Below are 24,516 nucleotides of genomic sequence, written 5' to 3' on the forward strand. Positions count from 1 at the left end.
ATGAGAATAGTAATTTCCTACATGTAGATTACAGAGTAATAAAACCATTAGATATAAATATACAATGACATATTATAATAAGTTCTAACACAGAAATATATGTAGTGATATCAAAAATGATAATTGTGAAAAATCAGAGAAGATACACCTACTCCTGTAGTAACATGATTTTCAAGGGGGGGGGGTGATAGTGGGGTGGGGCTTCCCATCCTCACAGGAGAGTGGGAAGAAAAGGAAGGGGAGGAATTGTGGGGGGACTGGGAGGAGAGGGCTGTGATTGAGATGAAAAATGAACAAATAAATAATAATTTAATGAAATAGTAATAATGCATAAAACAGAAGAGAAGGTGAGTTTGTATTAGCCCCCAAACTGCAAGGTTAGGGAGTTTTTAAGAGGTTTTGGTTACATAGAAACTTGGCAGAACCCTTCAAAATTATATAGCCGAACATCTTATCTGATTGGAGGTTAGGATATAGGATGTGGAACATGTCAAATTCCAGAAAATAAAACAAGAGACGGTCAAACCCAGGCTTTACAGAAAACAGGCATAAACTTATTGTGACCTTGTAATAAGATGGCTTTTACTCTTAAGATGGAGTGGTCCTGGTCTATCACTTCCCCCTTGTCTTATTTGTCCCTTTAGAATTCTTGATAGGGAATGCTAATTCTTTTTTATTAGATATTTTCTTCATTTACAATTCAAATGCTATCCCAAAAGTCCCCCACCCTGTTCTCCAATCCACCCACTCCTGCTTCCTGGCCCTGGGATTCTCCTGTATTGGGGCATATAACCATTGGGAATGCTAATTCTTATATGTTGTATAGGCTGATGTCAGAGGGAGGTATCTGAGTTTTTTTTTAATTTTTAATATTTTTTATTACGTGTTTTCCTCAATTACATTTCCAATGCTCTCCCAAAAGTCCCCCATACTCCCCCCCCCACTTCCCTACCCACCCCTTCCCATGTTTTTGGCCCTGGCGTTCCCCTGTACTGGAGCATATAAAGTTTGTGTGTCTAATGGGCCTCTCTTGCCAGTGATGGCCGACTAGGCTATCTTTCCATACATATGCAGCTATAGTCAAGAGCTCCAGGGTACTGGTTAGTTCATAGTGTTGTTCCACCTATAGGGTTGCAGATCCCTTTAGTTCCTTGGGTACTTTCTCTAGCTCCTCCTTTGGGAGCCCCGTGATCCATCCAATAGCTGACAGTGAGCATCCACTTCTGTGTTTGCTAGGCCCCGGCATAGTCTCACAAGAGACAGCTATATCTGGGTCCTTTCAGCAAAATCTTGCTAGTGAAAGCAATACTGTCAGCGTTTGGAAGCTGATTATGGGGTGGATCCCTGGATATGGCAGTCTCTAGATGGTCCATCCTTTCGTCACCGCTCCAAACTGTGTCTCTGTAACTCCTTCCATGGGTGTTTTGTTCCCAATTCTAAGAAGGGGCACAGTGTCCACACTTTGGTCTTCATTTTTCTTGAGTTTCATGCGTTTAGCAAATTGTATCTTATATCTTGGGTATCCTAAAGTTTTGGGCTAATATCCACTTATCAGTGAATACATATTGTGTGAGTTCCTTTGTGATTGTGTTACCTCACTCAGGATGATGCCCTCCAGGTCAATCCATTTGCCTAGGAATTTCATAAATTCATTCTTTTAAATAGCTGAGTAGTACTCCATTGTGTAAAAGTATCACATTTTCTGTATCCAATCCTCTGTTGAGGGCCATCTGGGTTCTTTCCAGCTTCTGGCTATTATAAATAAGGCTGCTATGAACATAGTGGAGCATGTGTCCTTCTTACCGGTTGGGACATCTTCTGGATATATGTCCAGGAGAGGTATTGCTGGATCCTCCAGTAGTACTATGTCCAATTTTCTGAGGAACCGCCAGACTGATTTCCAGAGTGGTTGTACAAGCATGCAATCCCACCAACAATGGAGGAGTGTTCCTCTTTCTCCACATCCTCGCCAGCATCTGCTGTCACCTGAATTTTTGATCTTAGCCATTCTGACTGGTGTGAGGTGGAATCTCAGGGTTGTTTTGATTTGCATTTCCCTGATGATTAAGGATGTTGAACATTTTTTCAGGTGCTTCTCTGCCATTCGGTATTCCTCAGGTGAGAATTCTTTGTTCAGTTCTGAGCCCCATTTTTTAATGGGGTTATTTGATTTTCTAGAGTCCACCTTCTTGAGTTCTTTATATATATTGGATATTAGTCCCCTATCTGATTTAGGATAGGTAAAGATCCTCTCCCAATCTGTTGGTGGTCTTTTTGTCTTATTGACGGTGTCTTTTGCCTTGCAGAAGCTTTGCAGTTTCATGAGTTCCCATTTGTCAATTCTCGATCTTACAGCACAAGCCATTGCTGTTCTATTCAGGAATTTTCCCCCTGTGCCCATATCTTCAAGGCTTTTCCCGACTTTTTCCTCTATAAGTTTCAGTGTCTCTGGTTTTATGTGAAGTTCCTTGATCCACTTAGACTTGACCTTAGTACAAGGAGATAGGAATGGATCGATTCGAATTCTTCAACACGATAACAACCAGTTGTGCCAGCACCATTTGTTGAAAATGCTGTCTTTCTTCCACTGAATGGTTTTAGCTCTCCTGTCAAAGATCAAGTGACCATAGGTGTGTGGGTTCATTTCTGGGTCTTCAATTCTATTCCATTGGTCTACTTGTCTGTCACTGTACCAGTACCATGCAGTTTTTATCACAATTGCTCTGTAGTAAAGCTTTAGGTCAGGCATGGTGATTCCACCAGAGGTTCTTTTATCCTTGAAAAGAGTTTTTGCTATCCTAGGTTTTTTGTTATTCCAGAGAGTTTTTTTTTAATTTGGTAGAAGACAATATTTGTATCAGGACCAGGGTCTCTATGATTAAACCTTACTGTTTGCATAGAAAGAATAAATTTTCCTTCAAGCCATCCTTTTTGTATTGCATAGAGCAGATTGAGTCCTCTCTCATATTATAGAACTATTTTATCTAATTAGTTTACATTATAGATCTTGGTCTGTTTGGGTTTTAACAGGTATATTTCTGTTAACTACTGAACCTGGTATGCCAATAAGCATTATATACCATAATCATTCTTCCCTTTGCCAGGGAGTTTCTTCTGTATCTAACACCCCTGCCTTTGTCAGGATAAGGGATGATATGTTCTCTTCTGTAACTGCCTCACAGATGAAATTAGGAGATTGTTGTCAGAGTCCAGGAAGGCTGGAATGTTAATCAAAGGCCAGTAGGTATAGGCAATGCAGCATTCATCAGAAGTATTCATATCAGCGTTCAGCAAGTCCAGGACTAGTAGCAATATGGAACAGTTTGTAGTCTGCAGCTGATTTCTAGATTGTATCTTCCAGACAAGTGAAAATCTGCAGAGACAGATATTAACTAGGGACAAAAGTTAAAGTTAAGGAACTTAAAGGAAAATCTTACATTAAGAGCTTCCATGCCTGCAGTCCTGATAAAGCTTGTGACCGATAAAGTCAGTGCTTTACCAGTTTATGAGAAATCCATCGATTAATGTTAAAACTGTGAAACTGAAATCTTACTGTAATCACAACACAGAAAGTTTAAGGAGACTAAAATACTTTTTTAAAAATCATTTTTAGACCCCCATAACTTAGGTTCTTGTATCCTCAGATGTTTATAACTTGAATTTATATTTTAATATTTTAAATTATTTTTATATTTTTACAATTTATAAAAACCTTTAACTTTTCATCTTATTTATTATTGAACACAAGTGGTTAATTATTAAGAGCAGTTATTACAAAGCAAAACTCTCATAAATAGTAAAAACTTACATCTGTAACTTGATTTTCCTTTAATATTAAGCATGTTAGTAAGTCAAATTTCTGTGAGTTTGCCTTTTTTTCATTAGGAGACCTAATGGCTCTAAAAAGGTAAGGCTTGATTCTTATATATGAAATGCATTTACTAGGAAACTGTTGTTAAGTTGATAAAGCTACAGCTAGCCCTCTACAACAGTGACATCTGTGTAGGTTAAATTATAGGAGGAACCATAATGCAAATTAATTAAAATGGCAGAGACTTCCTGGATGGTTACCCTAGGCTCCAGCAATAGCTTCATTGGCAGCAGAGGTCAGCTTTCAACCGACACAAGGTACAGCATTGCATCTACTCTGCTACACTGGGTAGGACAGGCTTTCTGCTGCCAGATCCAGAAAGTCTGTGAGATTTTCCTATGATGGAGGAATGTGGGGAAACTGACCTACCTTGATTTAGGCAGAGTCACCAGTCAACCCAACAGTATCCATGATTTGTGCAGGGTCTGGCAGCAGGCAAGGTATGGAGTAGTTTTGCCCAGTGGTTACTGTGCCCTCAGTCCAGGTCTATGACCCTATGGTCACTGCTGGGAACTGTCATTTCTGTCTATCATAGAAAGCTTTTTTTTTTCTATTAAACATTTTAAGTGCTATATTCTGCAAAGTTTTGAGGACCATCTACTAGTTTACATGATTTTAAATAAACAACTTGGTTTTAGTTAGTTGTTTTCAGCTTAACCTTGAAAACATGTATGGGAGGCTAAACAAAGTTTATTCCTGTAAAGAAAGTACCTTTGTAATTAACATGGCTACAAGTATAGTTTTGTACATTTGTATAGTTTTGTACATATAATTACATTAAAGAATTTGCTCATTTGTAAAGTGATTAACTTGTATGTCTTGATATGTATGTCTTTATAACAAGTTGGTAGTTTTAATATGATTAGGACTCAAACTTAGTTCTAAACTGATTAGCATTTTCTGTTTTGAATCAGTTGAACTTGCAGCAGGGGTGTGAGACTGGGTGAGGTAGAATTTAACAGGAAACACACCACCCCTACATCAAGCATGAAGATCCGGTCTTTAGCATTTACATAGTTTCCTACTGTAATCTGTGCCTGCACACCAAAGTACCTAGGCTTTCATCCCATAGTCCTGTAGAGCCAGCAACCTGTGTACATGACCAAAGTTAGCATCTTTGTTTCAAGGCAAGGCAGATGCCATCTGTGCTCTAGAGCTCCCTGTGGGACCAGCATTTTGACATTCTCATTCCCCTCTCTGTTTCCTCTTTGTTTTGTTTTTATCGGTTATCTTCCTACCATTTTGCTTTGGAGCCCTTGCTAGCCAATTTCTTCTGGACACTTGGTTTGGGAGCCTGCTTTATGAGGATCTTTTAAGGTTTTCATTGGCTTTTCAGGGATGAAAACCACATGCATATTTGTAGATATCTGAGGTTACCTAGAAATCATTTCATGTAACGTTCTAGCAATTCCTGACAACTAAGGTCCTTTTTGCATAAAAATAAGAAAGAAGTAACCCATGGAATGGGGGAAGAAGCTTTGTGGGTAGTGGCAGACTTCAGTTTGGCTTGTGTGCTTTACAATATATATAGTTTTCTGCTTATACTTGTGGCCCTAACTCTTTAGAGTTTTGTTGTTGTTGTTGCTGTTGTTTTAACTTTTATCTAGAATAATACAGATTTCTGTAATCTTCGTCCATCCAAAACCCTAGCCAAATCTTAACTCATAACTTTGCTGGTCCTTCTAAGTTATATTTTATCCAGAAGACACAATTAGGAATGCCAGTTCCTGCTAATGACCATCAAGTTGGCATCAAAATTTGGGAAGAAGCCCTAAGCCAGAAGGTAGCTTGCACTGATTTTTCCCATGAGAAACTTTCTTTTATCTCTTTTCTTATTTTGTTTTGCTTTTGGCAGAAGTTTTGCCCTGAATTTTTAAAATAGATTTTTTTTTAGGCTTAGTCCTCTACTGAAAGTGTAAATTAGCATTGGCAAAATCATTAAAAGAATTTTTGTATACGTCAAATGACAGCATCTCTGGTTTGATAAATGCAGATGCAATAAATTTGAGTATATTTAAGGATGAACATTTTGGTTTAATCCATGACGTTTGAGATAAAGTTGACCTCTAGAAGACATGACTACTGGCTAGTTTTGTGTCAACTTAACACAGCTGGAGTTATCACAGAGAAAGGAACTTCAGATGGGGAAGTACCTCCATGAGATCCAACTGTGGGGTATTTTCTCAATTAGTGATCAAGTGGGAAAGGCCCCTTGTGGGTGGGACCATCCCTGGGCTTGCAGTCTTGGGTTCTATAAGAGAGCAGGCTGAGCAAGCCAGGGGAAGCAAGCCAGTAAAGAACATCCCTCCATGGCCTCTGCATCAACTCCTGCTTCCTGACCTACTTGAGTTCCAGTCCTGACTTCTCTGGTGATGAGCAGCAGTATGGAAGTGTAAGCCAAATAAACCCTTTCCTCCCCAACTAGCTTCTTGGTCATGATGTTTGTGCAGGAATAGAAACCCTGACTAAGACAACATGTTATCTAATTTCTTTTTAAGAGCCAAAAGCTATTGGCCTTAGTAAACAAACTTCACTTGTGCTACCTTTATAGGTAGCATAAAAATTATTAAGGGCTTTATATACTTAGTTTTTTAATGTTGTTTCCCAATTTTTTCAAACAAGAGTTGAATCAAGTTATATACGTAGCATGCTGTAGTAAATTAAAATTATACACATATAGATTTTTAATTTTCAGCCCTTTTGTTATAAGTGTTAAGTTAGACATCTTATAGGCTTTATAATTCTTTAACCGTATCCAATGAATTTATAAACCTTGAGGTATGGAAAGTCTATATAATAGTTTCACAAATATTTAAGTTAAGTTGATATTTTAGTAAAAGTCTTAGAAAGTCAAATGAAACCAATGGTCTAATTTTTTTCTTTTTCCTGTTTAATCACTATGGGCTATCCAATGACTAGCTGTGTAGCATTTACTAATTGAAAGCATAGCATCTTTGAACCTAGGACTGTAGATAAACGCTGAAAGTTTACACTTACACCACAAGGACTCAGAAAGGAGATTTGAGAGTATGTATGTAAATTTCTTTACAAATTTCTGATTCTCAAAAAAAAAAAAATGTTCTTTTTTGCTTTCACAGTACATAAACTTTCCTAAGGAGTAGAGTCTTTCATTTTGAGAATGATATTCAGTTAAGCATTCTCTCCTGTATAAGGTATAAACATTATGAATGCCACCTGGTAAATTACTTCCGACATTCTGAGCATTGAAAAGCATTCTGGGTACATGTAGTCCCTTTGTCAGTGGGCAAAGACCTACAGAGGTCCAGATTCTGATCACAGGTCTCTAAATGCCCGTATTGTCAAGCCAATCTCATTCAGATTTGTTAGTAAGTAGAAAGGGTAGGCGAGCGGGGATGGGGGGTATGAGGGACATTCCTGATAGCATTTGAAATATAAATGAGGAAAATATCTAATAAAAAATTGGAAAAAGGAAAAAATGTGGCAGAGGAAAAAAAAAAAGAAGAAAACAGTGTTTCTAAAATAACAGTGAAAAAGAGCAGCCTTCTAACTCTAGCTGTCTACACACTGCCTGGACAGTCTACTGGCATCAGTGAGTTAATTATGAGGATACAATTGATGAAACTGTTCTTATTTGGAAGAAAATGGTTTCTAATTTCTTTGGGTTTTGGTGATTTGAAATTCCACCATTCAGCAGCAGGGTATGACACTGACATAAGGAAAACTTCATTTTGAAAAGTACTTGGCTCTTATGTATTTTATTAGAGAAAACTGTTTGTGGAAAATCTAAAGGAACTGAGAGATAGATGATAGATAGATACATAGATAGATAGATAGATAGATAGATAGATAGATAGATAGATAGACAAACAAACGATCCTATTTGAGTTACTGCTTACAAAAAAGAAAAAAAAAATGCCCCATGAATTTTGTGTTGGCTTTGACTACTATACTTCATCAAAACAAACATTTTCAGTGGTTTAAAATGTTTATTCTCCAATGATTTTATAATAACGGTCCACATGACTCTTGTATTTGTTTTGTTAATCACACTAATTATAACTTAACAGTACAAGATCAATAGTTGTACTTTTCATTATCTACTAAAATAGCCAATTGGAAGTTTCAAAAATGACTTAAGATCTCCTATCACGGCCATCATTTTTATTTTTGAGGTTATAATATAATTACATTTCTCCTTTCCTTCTCCCTTATTCCCCTCCCGTTTACCTTCAAATTCACAGTCTCTTTTCACTAATTGTTATCCCATGAATATATGTATAAATACATACATATATATATTCCTAAATTTAACCTGTTCAGTCTATATAATGATATTTGTATTTTGCTTTTAGGCAAAATGTGAGATGAACAAGGACAACACAAGTGGCCATGCCAAAATGCAAAGGGAAAGGACCACAAGGCCTCAACCCAACACAGAGAACTACAGGCAAACAAGGAAAGCTACAAACAGGAGAGAGATGGTCTTCCTTAGTGAAGAGCACATCAGTAAGTTCTTTCTTGGTTATTGGTCACTGCTGAAATGTTCTTGGAAATGTTCTCCCAAGAATATTTACCAGTTAGATTTTTTTTTAATTTTTAATATTTTTATTACATATTTTCCTCAATTACATTTCCAATGCTATCCCAAAAGTCCCCCATAGCGCCCCCCACTTCCCTACCCACCCATTCCCATTCTTTTGGCCCTGGCATTCCCCTATATTGGGGCATATAAAGTTGGCAAGACCAATGGGCCTCTCTTTCCATTGATGGCCGACTAGGCCATCTTTCGATACATATGCAGCTAGAGACAAGAGCTCCAGGGTTCTGGTTAGTACATCATGTTGTTCCAACAATAGGGTTGCAGATCCCTTTAGCTCCTTGGGTACTTTCTCTAGCTTCTCCATTGGGAGCCCTGTGATACATCCAATAGCTGACTGTGAACATCCACTCCTGTGTTTGCTAGGCCCCGGCATCGTCTCACAAGAGACAGCTATATTTGGGTCCTTTCAGCAAAATCTTGCTAGTGTATGCAATGGTGTCAGCATTTAGAAGCTGCTTATGGGATGGATCCCTGGATACGGCAGTCTCTAAATGGTCCATCCTTTCATCACAGCTACGAACTTTGTCTCTGTAACTCCTTCCCTGGGTGTTTTGTTCCCAATTCTAAGAAGGGGCACAGTGTCCACACTTTGGTCTTCATTCTTCTTGAGTTTCATGCGTTTAGCAAATTGTATCTTATATCTTGGGTATCCTAAGTTTTGGGCTAATATCCACTTATCAGTGAATACATATTTTGTGAGTTCTTTTGTGATTGTGTTACTTCACTCAAGATGATGCCCACCAGGTCCATCCATTTGGCTAGGAATTTCATAAATTCATTCTTTTTAATAGCTGAGTAGTACTCCATTGTGTAAATGTACCATAATTTCTGTATCCATTCCTCTGTTGAGGGACATCTGGGTTCTTTCCAGCTTCTGGCTATTATAAATAGGGCTGCTATGAACATAGTGGAGCATGTGTCCTTTTTACCGGTTGGGACAACTTCTGGATATATGCCCAGGAGAGGTATTGCTGGATCCTCCGGTAGTACTATGTCCAATTTTCTGAGGAACCACCAGACTGATTTCCAGAGTGGTTGTACAAGCTTGCAATCCCACCAACAATGGAGGAGTGTTCCTCTTTCTCCACATCCTCGCCAGCATCTGCTGTCACCTGAATTTTTGATCTTAGCCATTCTGACTGGTGTGAGGTGGAATCTCAGGGTTGTTTTGGTTTGCATTTCCCTGATGATTAAGGATGTTGAACATTTTTTCAGGTGCTTCTCTGCCATTCGGTATTCCTCAGGTGAGAATTCTTTGTTCAGTTCTGAGCCCCATTTTTTAAAGGGGTTATTTGACTTTCTGGAGTCCACCTTCATGAGTTCTTTATATATATTGGGTATTAGTCCCTTATCTGATTTAGGATAGGTGAAGATCCTTTCCCAATCTGTTGGTGGTTTTTTTGTCTTATTGATGGTGACTTTAGCCTTGCAGAAGCTTTGCAGTTTCATGAGGTCCCACTTGTCAATTCTCGATCTTACAGCACAAGCCATTAATTACTGTTCTATTCAGGAATTTTTCCCCCGTGCCCATATCTTCAAGGCTTATCCCCACTTTCTCCTCTATAAGTTTCACTGTCTCTGGTTTTATGTGAAGTTCCTTGATCCACTTAGACTTGACCTTAGTACAAGGAGATAGGAATGGATCGATTCGCATTCTTCTACATGTTAACAACCAGTTGTGCCAGCACCATTTGTTGAAAATGCTGTCTTTCTTCCACTGGATGTTTTTAGCTCCCTTGTCGAAGATCAAGTGACCGTAGGTGTGTGGGTTCATTTCTGGGTCTTCAATTCTATTCCATTGGTCTATTTGTCTGTCACTATACCAGTACCATGCAGTTTTTATCACAATTGCTCTGTAGTAAAGCTTTAGGACCGGCATGGTGATTCCACCAGAGGTTCTTTTATCCTTGAGAAGAGTTTTTGCTATTCTAGGTTTTTTGTTATTCCAGATGAATTTGCAGATTGCAAGTTCTAATTCGTTGAAGAATTGATTTGGAATTTTGATGGGGATTGCATTGAATCTGTAGATTGCTTTTGGCAAGATAGCCATTTTTACAATGTTGATCCTGCCAATCCATGAGCATGGGAGATCTTTCCATCTTCTGAGATCTTCTATAATTTCTTTCTTCAGAGACTTGAAGTTTTTATTATACAGATCTTTCACTTCCTTAGTTAGAGTCACGCCAAGATATTTTATATCATTTGTGACTATTGAGAAGGGTGTTGTTTCCCTAATTTCTTTCTCAGCCTGTTTATTCTTTGTGTAGAGAAAGGCCATTGATTTGTTTGTGTTAATTTTATATCCAGCTACTTCACCGAAGCTGTTTATCAGGCTTAGGAGTTCTCTGGTGGAATTTTTAGGGTCACTTATATATACTATCATATCATCTGCAAAAAGTGATATTTTGACTTCATCTTTTCCAATTTGTATCCCTTTGATCTCCTTTTGTTGTCGAATTGCTCTGGCTAGGACTTCAAGTACAATGTTGAATAGGTATGGAGAAAGTGGACAGCCTTGTCTAGTCCCTGATTTTAGAGGGATTGCTTCAAGCTTCTCACCATTTACTTTGATGTTGGCTACTGGTTTGCTGTAGATTTCTTTTATCATGTTTAGGTATGGGCCTTGAATTCCTGATCTTTCCAAGACTTTTATCATGAATGGGTGTTGGATCTTGTCAAATGCTTTTTCCCCATCTAACGAGATGACCATGTGGTTTTTGTCTTTGAGTTTGTTTATATACTGGATTACGTTGATGGATTTCCATATATTGAACCATCCCTGCATCCCTGGGATGAAACCTACTTGGTCAGGATGGATGATTGTTTTGATGTGTTCTTGGATTCGGTTAGCAAGAACTTTATTGAGGATTTTTGCATCAATATTCATAAGGGATATTGGTCTGAAGTTTTCTATCTTTGTTGGGTCTTTTTGTGGTTTAGGTATCAGAGTAATTGTGGCTTCATAGAATGAGTTGGGTAGAGAACTTTCTGTTTCTATTTTGTGGAATAGTTTGTGAAGAACTGGGATTAGATCTTCTTTGAAGGTCTGATAGAACTCTGCACTAAACCCATCTGGTCCTGGGCTTTTTTTAGTTGGGAGACTATTAATGACTGCTTCTATTTCTTTGGGGGATATAGGGCTGTTTAGATCATTAACCTGATCTTGATTCAACTTTGGTACCTGGTATCTGTCTAGGAACTTCTCCATTTCATCCAGGTTCTCCAGTTTTGTTGAGTATAGTCTTTGGTAGAAGGATCTGATGGTGTTTTGGATGTCTTCAGGATCTGTTGTTATGTCTCCTTTTTCATTTCTGATTTTGTTAATTAGGATGCTTTCCCTGTGCCCTCTAGTGAGTCTGGCTAAGGGTTTATCTATCTTGTTGATTTTCTCAAAGAACCAGCTCCGTGATTGGTTGATTCTTTGAATAGTTCTTCTTGTTTCCACTTGGTTGATTTCGCCCCTGAGTTTGATTATTTCCTGGCGTCTACTCCTCTTGGGTGAATTTGCTTCCTTTTGTTCTAGTGCTTTTAGGTATGTTGTCAAGCTGCTAATGTGTGCTCTCTCTAGTTTCCTTTTGGAGGCACTGAGAGCTATGAGTTTTCCTCTTAGAAATGCTTTCATTGCGTCCCATAAGTTTGGGTATGTGGTGGCTTCATTTTCATTGAGCTCTAAAAAGTCCTTAATTTCTTTCTTTATTCCTTCCTTGACCAAGGTATCATTGAGAAGAGTGTTGTTCAGTTTCCCCGTGAATGTTGACTTTCTATTATTTATTTTGTTATTGAAGATCAGCCTTAGTCCATGGTGATCTGATAGGATGCATGGGACAATTTCAATATTTTTGTATCTGTTGAGGCCTGTTTTGTGACCAATTATGTGGTCAATTTTGGAGAAGGTATCATGAGGTGCTGAGAGGAAGGTATATCCTTTTGTTTTAGGATAGAATGTTCTGTAGATATCTGCCAGACCATTTGATTCATAACTTCTGTTAGTTTCACTGTCCCTGTTTAGTTTCTGTTTCCATGATCTGTCCATTGGTGAAAGTGGTGTGTTGAAGTCTCCCACTATTATTGTATGAGGTGCAATGTATGCTTTGAGATTTACTAAAGTTTCTTTAATGAATGTGGCTGCCTTTGTATTTGGAGCATAGATATTCAGGATTGATAGTTCCTCTTGGAGGATTTTACCTTTGATGAGTATGAAGTGTCCCTCCCTGTCTTTTTTAATGACTTTGGGTTGGAAGTCAATCTTATCAGATATTAGAATGGCTACTCCAGCTTGTTTCTTCATACCATTTGCTTGGAAAATTGTTTTCCAGCCTTTCATTCTGAGGTAGTGTCTATCTTTTTCTCTGAGATGAGTTTCCTGTAAGCAGCAAAATGTTGGGTCTTGTTTGTGTAGCCAGTTTGTTAGTCTATGTCTTTTTATTGGGGAGTTGAGTCCATTGATATTAAGAGATATTAAGGAAAAGTAATTGTTGTTTCCTCTTATTTTTGTTGTTAAAGTTGGCATTCTGTTCTTGTGGCTGTCTTCTTTTAGGTTTGTTGAGGGATTACCTTCTTGTTGTTTCTAGGGCGTGGTTCCTGTCCTTGTATTGGTTTTTTTCTGTTATTATCCTTTGAAGGGCTGGATTCGTGGAGAGATAATGTGTGAATTTGGTTTTGTCGTGGAATACTTTGGTTTCTCCATCTATGTTAATTGAGAGTTTGGCTGGGTATAGTAGCCTGGGCTGGAATTTGTGTTCTTTTAGTGTCTGTATAACATCCGTCCAGGATCTTCTGGCTTTCATATTCTCTGGTGAAAAATCTGGTGTAATTCTGATAGGCTTGCCTTTATATGTTACTTGGCCTTTTTCTCTTACTGCTTTTAGTATTCTATCTTTATTTAGAGCATTTGTTGTTCTGATTATTATGTGTCGGGAGGTATTTCTTTTCTGGTCCAGTCTATTTGGAGTTCTGTAGGCTTCTTGTATGTTCATGGGCATCTCTTTCTTTAGATTTGGGAAGTTTTCTTCTATAATTTTGTTGAAGATGTTTGCTGGTCCTTTGAGTTGAAAATCTTCATTCTCATCCACTCCTATTATCCGTAGGTTTGGTCTTCTCATGGTGTCCTGTATTTCTTGGATGTTTTGAGTTAGGATCTTTTTGCATTTTACATTTTCCTCGATTGTTGTGCCGATGTTCTCTATGGAATCTTCTGCACCTGAGATTCTCTCTTCCATCTCTTGTATTCTGTTGCTGATGCTGGTATCTATGGTTCCAGATTTCTTTCCTAGGGTTTCTATCTCCAGTGTTGCCTCATTTTGGGTTTTCTTTATTGTGTCTACTTCCCTTTTTAGGTCTAGTATGGTTTTGTTCATTTCCATCATCTGTTTGGATGTGTTTTCCTGTTTTTCATTAAGGACTTCTACCTGTTTGATTATATTATCCTGTTTTTCTTCAAGGATTTGTAACTCTTTAGCAGTGTTCTCCTGCAATTCTTTAAGGGATTTTTGTGCTTCCTCTTTACTGTCTTCTACCTGTTTACCAGTATTCCTTTGTTTTTCTTTAAGTGTGTTATTAAAGTCCTTCTTGAAGTCCTCTACCATCATCAGGAGATATGCTTTTAGATCCGTGTCTAGCTTTTCCGGTGTGTTGGGGTGCCCTGGACTGGGCGAATTGGGAGTGCTGGGTTCTGATGATGGTGAGTGGTCTTGGTTTCTGTTAGTAAGATTATTACGTTTACCTTTCGCCATCTGGTAATCTCTGGGGTTAGTTGTTGTCATTGTCACTGTTTAAAGATTGGAGCAGAAGCTGTGTTCCACTCACCAGCATTCTCAAAATCCTGTGGCGGGTGTTGTGGGTAGCTGGCGAGTGTCAGCCGACCCTGTGCCCTAGCTACCCTGGTGCTTTTCTGACCGGAAGAGTCTTGTGGCCCTACTCAGGCCGGATTTCTGCCTCCCCAACCAAAGCAGTATCAGGTCCTGCGTGATTGGACTGAAGCAGAAGCTGTGTTCCACTCACCAGCAGTCTCAAAATCCTGTGGCGGGGGTGGTGGGTAGCTGGCGGGTGTCAGCCAACCCTGCGCTCTAGCTACCCCGGTGCTGGTCCGGCCAGATGTGGCCTGTGGCCCTACTCAGGCCGGTTTCTGCTTCCCTAACTAATGCAGTCTCAGGTCCCGTGAGCAATTGGTTTGGAGCAGAAGCTGTGTTCCACTCACCAGAAGTCTTAAGATCCTGTGGCAGGTGTTGTGGATAGCTGGCAAGTGTCAGCCGACCCTGGGCCCTAGCTACCCTGGTGCTTTTCTCTTGTGTGAGTTCTTTTGTGATTGTGTTACTTCACTCAAGATGATGCCCTCCAGGTCTATCCATTTGGCTAGGAATTTCATAAATTCATTCCTTTTAATAGCTGAGTAGTACTCCATTGTGTAAATGTACCATAATTTCTGTATCCATTCCTCTGTTGAGGGACATCTGGGTTCTTTCCAGCTTCTGGCTATTATAAATAGGGCTGCTATGAACATAGTGGAGCATGTGTCCTTTTTACCGGTTGGGACATCTTCTGGATATATGCCCAGGAGAGGTATTGCTGGATCCTCCGGTAGTACTATGCCCAATTTTCTGAGGAACCGCCAGACTGATTTCCAGAGTGGTTGTACAAGCTTGCAATCCCACCAACAATGGAGGAGTGTTCCTCTTTCTCCAGATCTTTTTAAGTATTCTGTTCCTTTCCCCAAAGATCTCCCTCTTTACTCACTGGAACAGATCCATTGCAAACACAACCTGAGTCTTTTTCAGAATCCACATCAGATAAAACTTAGAAAGCAACCCCTGTTTTTCAAAGAATTGTTTTCAGCATCACTGAAAATACACAGCTCAGATATCAAACCACAGATAAATGTGATGCTTTCTAAGATAGAACATGAGGCCACAACCTATTTTAAGAGGAAGAACAAATTGGAAAATATACCAAAAATGTCATCATAGGAGCAGATCGAATCATCCACTATAGTAAAGGAATCACAAAGAAAAGAAATCACACCACACATTTGTTACACTGGAGAAGTCAATAGTCTAGAAAGAGTTCAATTTTTCTAGGAGAACATCCAAGTGAAAATTAGTTCCAGACTCTGCATGAATACTGTGGTTTCTTAGATGTTGTTAAGATTCCAGGAATCTAAACTGAAGGAATCACAAGCATCCATCTCCTTTCAGCCGAGTCTCTCTACTGAGTCATCAAAAGTTGATCTAACACCTACAGAGGGAGAAATCGATAAATACCTCCTAATGAATGAGTAATTCCCCAGTCAGTAGCAATCTAAAGGTTAGGTATTGTGGTTTGAATGAAAATGACACCATACACTCATAGAGTGACACTATTGAGAGGTGTGGCCTTAACCTTGATGTGAGGGTTTGTACCTAGTCTTCATACAACTTGTTAAGCCATGATTGGTTGATAATTCTTGGAGGTCTGCTTGATCCGAAGGGAAATGGAGGAGTGAATCCAGGGCAGTGGGGCTGGGAAGGGTGGAGGGATGGGAAATTGTGGTCAAGATGTAATGTATAAGAAAAGAATAAAAATATTTAAAAGGAGAATAAAGTAGGCATGGCCTTGTTGGAGTAGGTATGGCCTTGTTGGAGTAGGTGTGGCCTTGTTGGAGTGGGAGAGACCTTGTTGGAGGTAGTGTATCACTGTTGAAGGGTTTTGAGGTTCCAAATACTTAATCCTGGCCCAATCGCTCTCTGTCTTCCTGCTGCCTGCTGATCTAGCTGTGGAACTCTTTGCTTCTTCTCCAGCACCATTCTGCCTGTGGGCTGCCATGCTTCCCACCATGTTGGTAATGGACACTAAACCTCTGAACCTGTAAGTCAGAACTAATTAAATGTTTTCCTTTCTAAGAGTTACCATGGTCACAGTGTCTCTTCACAGCAATAGAAACTCTAATTAAGACAGAGTTTGGTCCCAGGGACTGAGGTGCTGCTGTGATAGACCTGGCTGTGCTTTTGTTTGAAGGAATATGGTCTTTGGAATCTCAGATTAGGAAAGCATCTTAGTGATTTACGTGAGGCTTAATAGGCTATGCTAGTAGGAACATGAAAGAAACTAGTATTAAGGATGATCTGAACTGTGAAGACCTGGTCCAAGAGGATTCAAAGAAGAATATTGGTGTGTGGCTTAGAGATAGTTCTTATGATATTTTGATAAACATTGTAATAGGTTTTGACTTTGAAGTCTGCCGACAACTAAATTAAAGTGTTTTGAATTAACTCTTTTTAATTCAAAATTCTTTTATCAGAGCAGATTTCAAAGCCTAGCATTGACTGCATCTGTGGTTGTTCGTGGCCAGTCTTATGCAGATGTGTAATGAAAAGGAGCAAACTAAGCAAGAAAAACTATAAAATGTACAGTTTGAGAGGAAAGGAACACCAGGGAAAAGTTTAAAGAAAAGCCTGATACTAAATGGAATAAAGGACCTCAGGGCAAGGCTAAGTTTCCAACTTATGAAACTAAATAACAAGTTTAGGGCCAGTTGTGGCTAGGCATGGTGGTGTACATCTTTAATCCCAGCACTTAGGAGGCAGAGGCTGGTGGATCTCTGAGTTCAAGTCCAGCCTCTTCTACATGGTTCTGTCTTTGGAGTCAAGTATATAAGAAAGGAGTTATGGAATCTCTCTCCATGACTAAGGAAAGCTGCCAAGGACAGGCACATGTCAGGAGTGTCCCTGCATGGAAGCCTAACAAGGCCATTGTGTGAAGCTGTGAAGGTGAATCCTGGATTGCCTTGGAGACCACAAGACGTTAGAGATGCCAGAGCTGTGTGATACCTGCCAAGGAAAGCTACAGACCAGGTGTGGAAGCAGCCCAAGACAGAGAAGTAAGTATGTTCCAGTCAACAAAGCTGAAAGGATTTGGACATCTGAAGAGCACTTTGACATCAGACATGGAGACCAGAATTTGGAGTTTACACACCTGATCATTGCTTTGGTCCTGCTTTGGTCTAGTATCTCTGCATTTTATGTTCCCTTTTCTCCTTTCTGTAATGGCAATGTATATTCTATCCAAAATGTTGAAACCTACAGGTGCTAATTATGTATGTTTGTATTCTATTGTAAAAGGTACATCAATAGAAGACAGGAAATAACTCAAACTGCCGACAGCAATCTTTAATACCTTACTCAGATGAAAGAGATTAATGGGCAAGGGCTAGACTATGAAATAAATACAGGTGCCACTAACTCAAACAGTGGTTTCATTGTTACTTTTTTACTTCAAGATGGTCTAAAAATGTACACATGCATTAATTCTGATTTTCAATTTTTTTTAATTTTTAAAATGTGTTCAATTAGTCAATATTCTATTGTGAACTAAGCTTTGTGCTAGATGATTTTGTCAAACCATGGGCCACTTTAAGTTTTCTATTCTAATTTAAAAGAGTTTAACATTTGAGCTTCATTTTAGGCACATTTGACTTCCTGTATTTTGAAGTACAATGGGCTGACCTTGATATAGTTCCATCATAAATTGGGAATCATCTTTAATATTTTCTTCTGTATTTAAATTATGGCTGTTGTGTTTATGGGAAGTTCAGGCCACAACACAAATGTGGAGGTCAGAGAACTACTTTGTGAAGTTGGCTCTGTCCTTCCAACTTTCCAGGGATCAAATTCTAGTAATCAGCCTCGAACTTGGTAATTGTGTTTACCCACTGAGCCATTCAGCTGAAACCTGTGATACTCTCTTCAAAAAGACCTGCATTTTTGAAGAGATTGTTTGGCAAAGAGAATGGAGACATTGGTCAGACTTAATGTGATGCTGTATGTAGCACATTTGTCCTATCTATACCTAGATACAAGTCTAGATACACCTGTACTCATCTCTAAATCTACCCTTTCCAGATGATTCTGCAGTGAGGTTTACATAACGTTTTTATTCCTACTCTATCACACACATCCAAATAACTGGTCTATTTATGTTTCTTAGGGCCAGTGTTCTATTGCAGATGTTGCTTAGTAATACTCTTGTCTGAAGTTTCCACTGTAGAAATAAATGATCATCAACTGATAATATTGTAATCAAACTTGCTTAGCTATACAGACCCCAAGTTTTCAATACTTTGTGCTGAAGCATACTGTAGGCTTCACTTGTCTGGTACCAGAGTTCTTGATGGGCTCCAGACAATTTCCCCAGTGTTCTACCTTTATTCCATGGTTTGTGCACAATTATTCCAGCACCAAGCTTCTCTATTGATACACAGGCACTCACATTGATAGATAGATAGATAGATAGATAGATAGATAGATAGATAGATAGATAGACAGATAGATCCTTAAAGTGAGTAGCCACAGAGAAAAGTTGGCCAATACTGGGAGAAAGAATTCAGTACAGGCAATGGTCCTAGAATATGCTTCACCAAGTCTCTCATTATGGAAAAGAACCTCTAGCCTTGTGCTATATCATTTCTTCTCTGCTTCCTTTACCATCCTTCGCTCCAACTCCCTGAGATATGATCTGCAAAAATACCTATACATATATTAGCTTAAGCTCATGCTTTAGAAAAATTCAGATAAGGCAAATGTTCACTTTCATTTCAGTTTTCTAGAAGTAGTTTTCTCTTCCTCTATTCACTGTAGGTAATCAGAAGAAAATAACAAGAGCAATCATATTTTAGACATTCCTTCTCAACTAAAACATGAGATATAAACACCAGCTATATATTCTGGGCTATTTCCAAATATTATCCACAGAAATGCATCCTAATATATATATTATATATATTTACACAGGATGTAACATGACTTTAAAAACGCAAAAGAATAGCTAAGATATTGGAGTTAGAAAAAATAAATTTCAACATACATTCAACATGAGCTTAAATAAAAAGAAATGAATAGAACTGAAGGCATAAGGATGACTTTAAAAACATAATAATAGAAAAAAGCAGAGAACTGACTAAGGCAAATAGCAATAAACCTCTGTGTAAACATAGCAAAGTGAAACTGAAATTTTCCTAAGGCAATGAAAAAATTTTTAAAAGAAACAGAGAGAAATCTCGTCAAAGAAATAACATTGAGACTAAGAGACCTCATACCGATTCCCAATAAATAGCTAAACTAAATAGGATTACCCTTTCAATGTGTTAAAAGAGAATACTTGTTTAAGTTTGAGTATGAGATGTTCCCCAAGAACTCACATGTTTGAACACTTGGGCTCCTAATGATGACAGTGTTTTGGGAGGTTATAAAATTTTTATGAGCTTTGGCCCAATTGAAGAAAGAAGGTGCCTGGAAGCCATATATTGAAGGTGCTATCTGGACCTGAACCTGGAACAAAATGTCTACTTCCTCCCGACTGCCAATATACTGTGCCACCTCCCTGTCCTGTAGCCCACTACACCTTCCCCACAACCGTCATGAACCAGAGCCAATCCTCTCTCTCAAAAGTTGTTTTTGAAAAAGTTGTTTTTGTCAGCTATTCTGTCGCATCAAGAAAAGTAATATTAAACATGGTACCTACAAGTGAACTTCTTGTTATGATAAAACTGACTCTGTGGTTTAGAGACTTTTGGATCGAGTTTGTAGGAAAAATGTCGAAGAATTTGGAAATGTAGCTTTTAAAAGTCCTAGAGTGCTATAGACAGAGCTTAATGAGCCATCATGGTGAGAGTGAGTGGTACCAGCATACTGCAGAAAATGTGGTATAAAGGCTGGGCATGTGAAGTTTCAGAAGACAACCATTACTTTATTAGGAATTCATGTTACATTTTTGTGAAGAATTAGGTATAGCCTGCTCATGTTCTGAAAACTTGAGTGGACCTGGATTCAAAAGTAATTGACTAATAGGTTTGATAGAGGAATTTTCAGATAGCAGCATATACAGTTTACTGTTTGGTGCCTTTAGTCAGATGTCCAGTGAGAACTCTGAGCAGGGGAACAGAGAGATGTGAAAGACATGCAGTTTGTTAATGTTGTGGACTGTAGAAACAAGGCTGTCGTGGGAAAAACTGCAGTAATTGTTCCAGAGAACAGCAGGATTAAAGAGAACCTTATCATTCTGGTGCCTTGAGGTCAAGACCAAAGGCTCATCCACAAATAAGCAAATTAATATGATCAGTGAGTACCTGAAAGATAGAGCCTGTGTGGCACCTTGATATCCTTCAGAAGGAAAGCCAGTATAAGGTTTTTCTCTATTGCTACTGTACTGGTAGCTTTTCTTCTTTGCTGCAGCTGGAAACAACTTAAAGGGAGAAACACACACACACACACACAACTATTTTAGCCAACAAGTTGAGAGCACAGTCTGTTAAACAGAGAAAATCTAGCCTTGGGGGTGGTGTGTGGCTGTGCTGCCAGGAGCGTGAGACTGCATGTTTACATCTAAAGGAAGCAGGGAGAGAGAGAGAAATGCTAGCATCCTTTTGGATTTCTGTTTCCTCTCTTTTTCAGGGTGACACCCACACTCAGGTAATGCTCTCTGAAAGCACCTCACAGACATGCCACAGTATGCCTCTTAGTAGTCTTCTGAGTAGTCAAATGGGCAATAAAGATTACCCACCACAGGAAATGGTGTTCTTGACCAGGTATGCCAGCACACAGAGGCTGCTGCAGCTGTGTTCCAAGTAGGATGGGCTATAATCTTAAGAACAGAATATGGCATCATTCATGCAGTGGGGTTCTTGCAAACAGGGAACATAGAAGCATCACAGGGCTTTAAAGGTTGGGCCGAGTCCCCAGAAAGCTTGTAAAACAGGGCAACACGGAGCAGCGTCAGATGTCAGACTCCTTACATGAAGCTCCTTAGTCGACTTTTCATGAAACTGAAGATGAAGTCTCACTTGCAATGGAGACCTCAGGATGTTATTAACACAACAAAGGTAGGACTTCTGTTAAAGAAAACTGAAGGTGTCAAAGACAGAGCTACATATGCTACAGATGGCACAGCTGGAGGGGTTGAAGTGTTTGTGATTGTTAGAGCTCAGGTAAGACCGCCATAATCCCCAAATGAAGGACATGGAGCAGCAGGGGACAGTGTTTGCCCTTTTGTGTTTGCATCTTGCTTTGGTCCAATCTTTCTTTGCTGTGAGTCCTTTTTACTTTTGGATTGAGAATGTCTGCTTCATGTCATTGTGTTCTCAAAAGTGTGTGATGTTTGGTATCTCAGAGTGGCTCGTAGTAGAAAGATTGTAATCTTTGGAATTTTGAAGAGCTTTGGAACTGTAAGCATGTGGAGAAACTTGAAGTGAGATTGGGTGCATTTTGTATTTTGAGATAGCCATGAACCTAGGGGGAGCAGAGGTTCTGAGCCAGTGGGCTGGTTTGAATGTGAAATGGCCTCTACAAGCTCATTTGCATGAACACTTGAGACATGGTGTGGTGGCTTAAATTAGAAATATCCCCTATAGCCTCATGTGTTTGAACATGTGATCCCCAGTTGCTGGCTTTTGGGAAGACTGTGGAACCTCTAAAAGGTGGAATCTTGCTGGAGGAAGTGCATCACTAAGGGTATGCTTTGAAGGTTTCTAGCCTTGTCCCACTTCCTGTCTTCTCCCCCCTCCTCCTCTCCTTTCTGCATAAGAATAAAAATGTGATCAACCAGATTGCTGATCCTGCCATGCTATGATAGACTGTCCCTCTGGAACCATACACTAAAAAGACCTTTTCCTTCTCTAAGTTGCTTCTCTAAGTCAGGGTACTTTACTATGGAAACAGAAAGTAACCTATACACAGTATTATGGGAGCTTCTAGAGCTGTAAGGGGTTGGAGTCTCACTGGAGAAAGTGAGCTGCTGTGAGAAGGAGTATACTAAAGATTATCACCAGCTTCTGTCCCAGGATATGTAAATTTTCTTTTCCCCTTAATAAATTGCAATATTATATGTGTAGCAAAGAATCATTTTAAAATATGCTTATGACTCATTATTAGCAAGTGTCTAACTACTTATTTTAAGTATATACCTGGGGTCATGTAAAAAATTTCTCATTTAAAAGGGTGACAAGTAGACAAAGTTTAAGAATCCTTGCCCTGAAGGCAAGATAACAATGCTTATGCTCAACTCTGTGGTTTAGGATTAACCACAATAATAAGAAAATTACCAAAAGGAACAAATTGTGACATTTAAAAGTTGCAAATTTAATTAGTTATAAAATTCCCAAGTTCCTGATACAAAATGTAACAAAAATATTAAAAAAAAATTCTATGATGATAATACTATTAAAATTTCATGAAATAAATAAATATATTTTCTTCAATATCAAAACCAGTTGTGAAGGACACTTGACAAGTAGTCACTAAGAATTAAGTACACAAATAAGTGACCAATAACAGCCAAAATATTTCTAAATATGAAGTGTCGACTCCTTCAAGACAGGAAGACTTACTATAAAGCTCAAACAATAAGTGATTGGCTTAGGTTCCTGTTCAGGGAAAACATACAAACTACATAGCAGAGCTCAAAACAGGCCCATCTATAACTCTGAGACATCTGCTATAAGAGAAGCAAGTGATAAACACCAATAAATAGCACTGAGAAAATATACTCTCCGTATCAATAAAAGTAATATCAGCTATAGACCTGTGTCTTTAATAAGATGCCAAGTGGAATAAAGTCTGAAAGTTAAGAGAAAACTATAAAATTCTCAGAAGTAACTGCGGGAGATCGTTTAATGAATTCAATTTCAGAAAAAGTTTCTTAAACAAAATGCATATGTAGAAACTCTATTTAAAAGATGGATGTGTATTCCACGACAAAACCAAATTCACACATTATCTCTCCACGAATCCAGCCCTTCAAAGGATAATATCAGGAAAAAACCAATACAAGGACAGGAACCACGCCCTAGAAACAACAAGAAGGTAATCCCTCAACAAACCTAAAAGAAGACAGCCACAAGAACAGAATGCCAACTTTAACAACAAAAATAACAGGAAACAACAATTACTTTTCCTTAATATCTCTTAATATCAATGGACTCAACCCCCCGATAAAAAGACATAGACTAACAAACTGGCTACACAAACAAGACCCAACATTTTGCTGCTTACAGGAAACTCATCTCAGAGAAAAAGATAGACACTACCTCAGAATGAAAGGCTGGAAAACAATTTTCCAAGCAAATGGTATGAAGAAACAAGCTGGAGTAGCCATTCTAATATCTGATAAGATTGACTTCCAACCCAAAGTCATCAAAAAAGACAGGGAGGGGCACTTCATACCCATCAAAGGTAAAACCCTCCAAGAGGAACTATCAATCCTGAATATCTATGCTCCAAATACAAAGGCAGCCACATACATTAAAGAAACTTTAGTAAATCTCAAAGCACACATTGCACCTCATACAATAATAGTGGGAGACTTCAACACACCACTTTCACCAATGGACAGATCATGGAAACAGAAACTAAACAGGGACAGTGAAACTAACAGAAGTTATGAATCAAATGGATCTGGCAGATATCTACAGAACATTCTATCCTAAAACAAAAGGATATACCTTCTTTTCAGCACCTCATGGTACCTTCTCCAAAATTGACCACATAATTGGTCACAAAACAGGCCTCAACAGATACAATAATATTGAAATTGTCCCATGCATCCTATCAGATCACCATGGACTAAGGCTGATCTTCAATAACAAAATAAATAATAGAAAGCCAACATTCACGGGGAAACTGAACAACACTCTTCTCAATGATACCTTGGTCAAGGAAGGAATAAAGAAATTAAGGAATTTTTAAGAGTTCAATGAAAATGAAGCCACAACATATCCAAACTTATGGGACGCAATGAAAGCATTTCTAAGAGGAAAACTCATAGCTCTGAGTGCCTCCAAAAAGAAACTAGAGAGAGCACACATTAGCAACTTGACAACACAGCTAAAAGCACTAGAACAAAAGGAAGCAAACTCACCCAAGAGGAGTAGACTGCAGGAAATAATCAAACTCAGGGGCGAAATCAACCAAGTGGAAACAAGAAGAACTATTTAAAGAATCAACCAATCAAGGAGCTGGTTCTTTGAGAAAATCAACAAGATAGATAAACCCTTAGCCAGACTCACTAGAGGGCACAGGGAAAGCATCCTAATTAATAAAAT

At 38.7% G+C, this 24,516-nt stretch overlaps 1 protein-coding gene across 1 annotated transcript in view; it reads left to right on the forward strand.

Moving 5' to 3' along the window:
• Positions 1-326: 326 nt before the first annotated feature.
• The window catches only part of LOC147005920 (glyceraldehyde-3-phosphate dehydrogenase-like), a 128,531-nt gene continuing 104,341 nt past the window's right edge, over positions 327-24,516 (forward strand). The window contains exons 1-2 of the mRNA XM_085828504.1: positions 327-347; positions 8,206-8,359. Of these exons, the coding sequence (XP_085684630.1) occupies positions 327-347; positions 8,206-8,359 (175 nt within the window). The remainder of the gene's footprint in view (positions 348-8,205; positions 8,360-24,516) is intronic.

The sequence above is a fragment of the Mus caroli genome, unplaced genomic scaffold (genome assembly GCF_978045245.1).
Source record: "Mus caroli unplaced genomic scaffold, Mus_caroli_1 scaffold_2, whole genome shotgun sequence".
Classification (NCBI taxonomy): domain Eukaryota; kingdom Metazoa; phylum Chordata; class Mammalia; order Rodentia; family Muridae; genus Mus; species Mus caroli.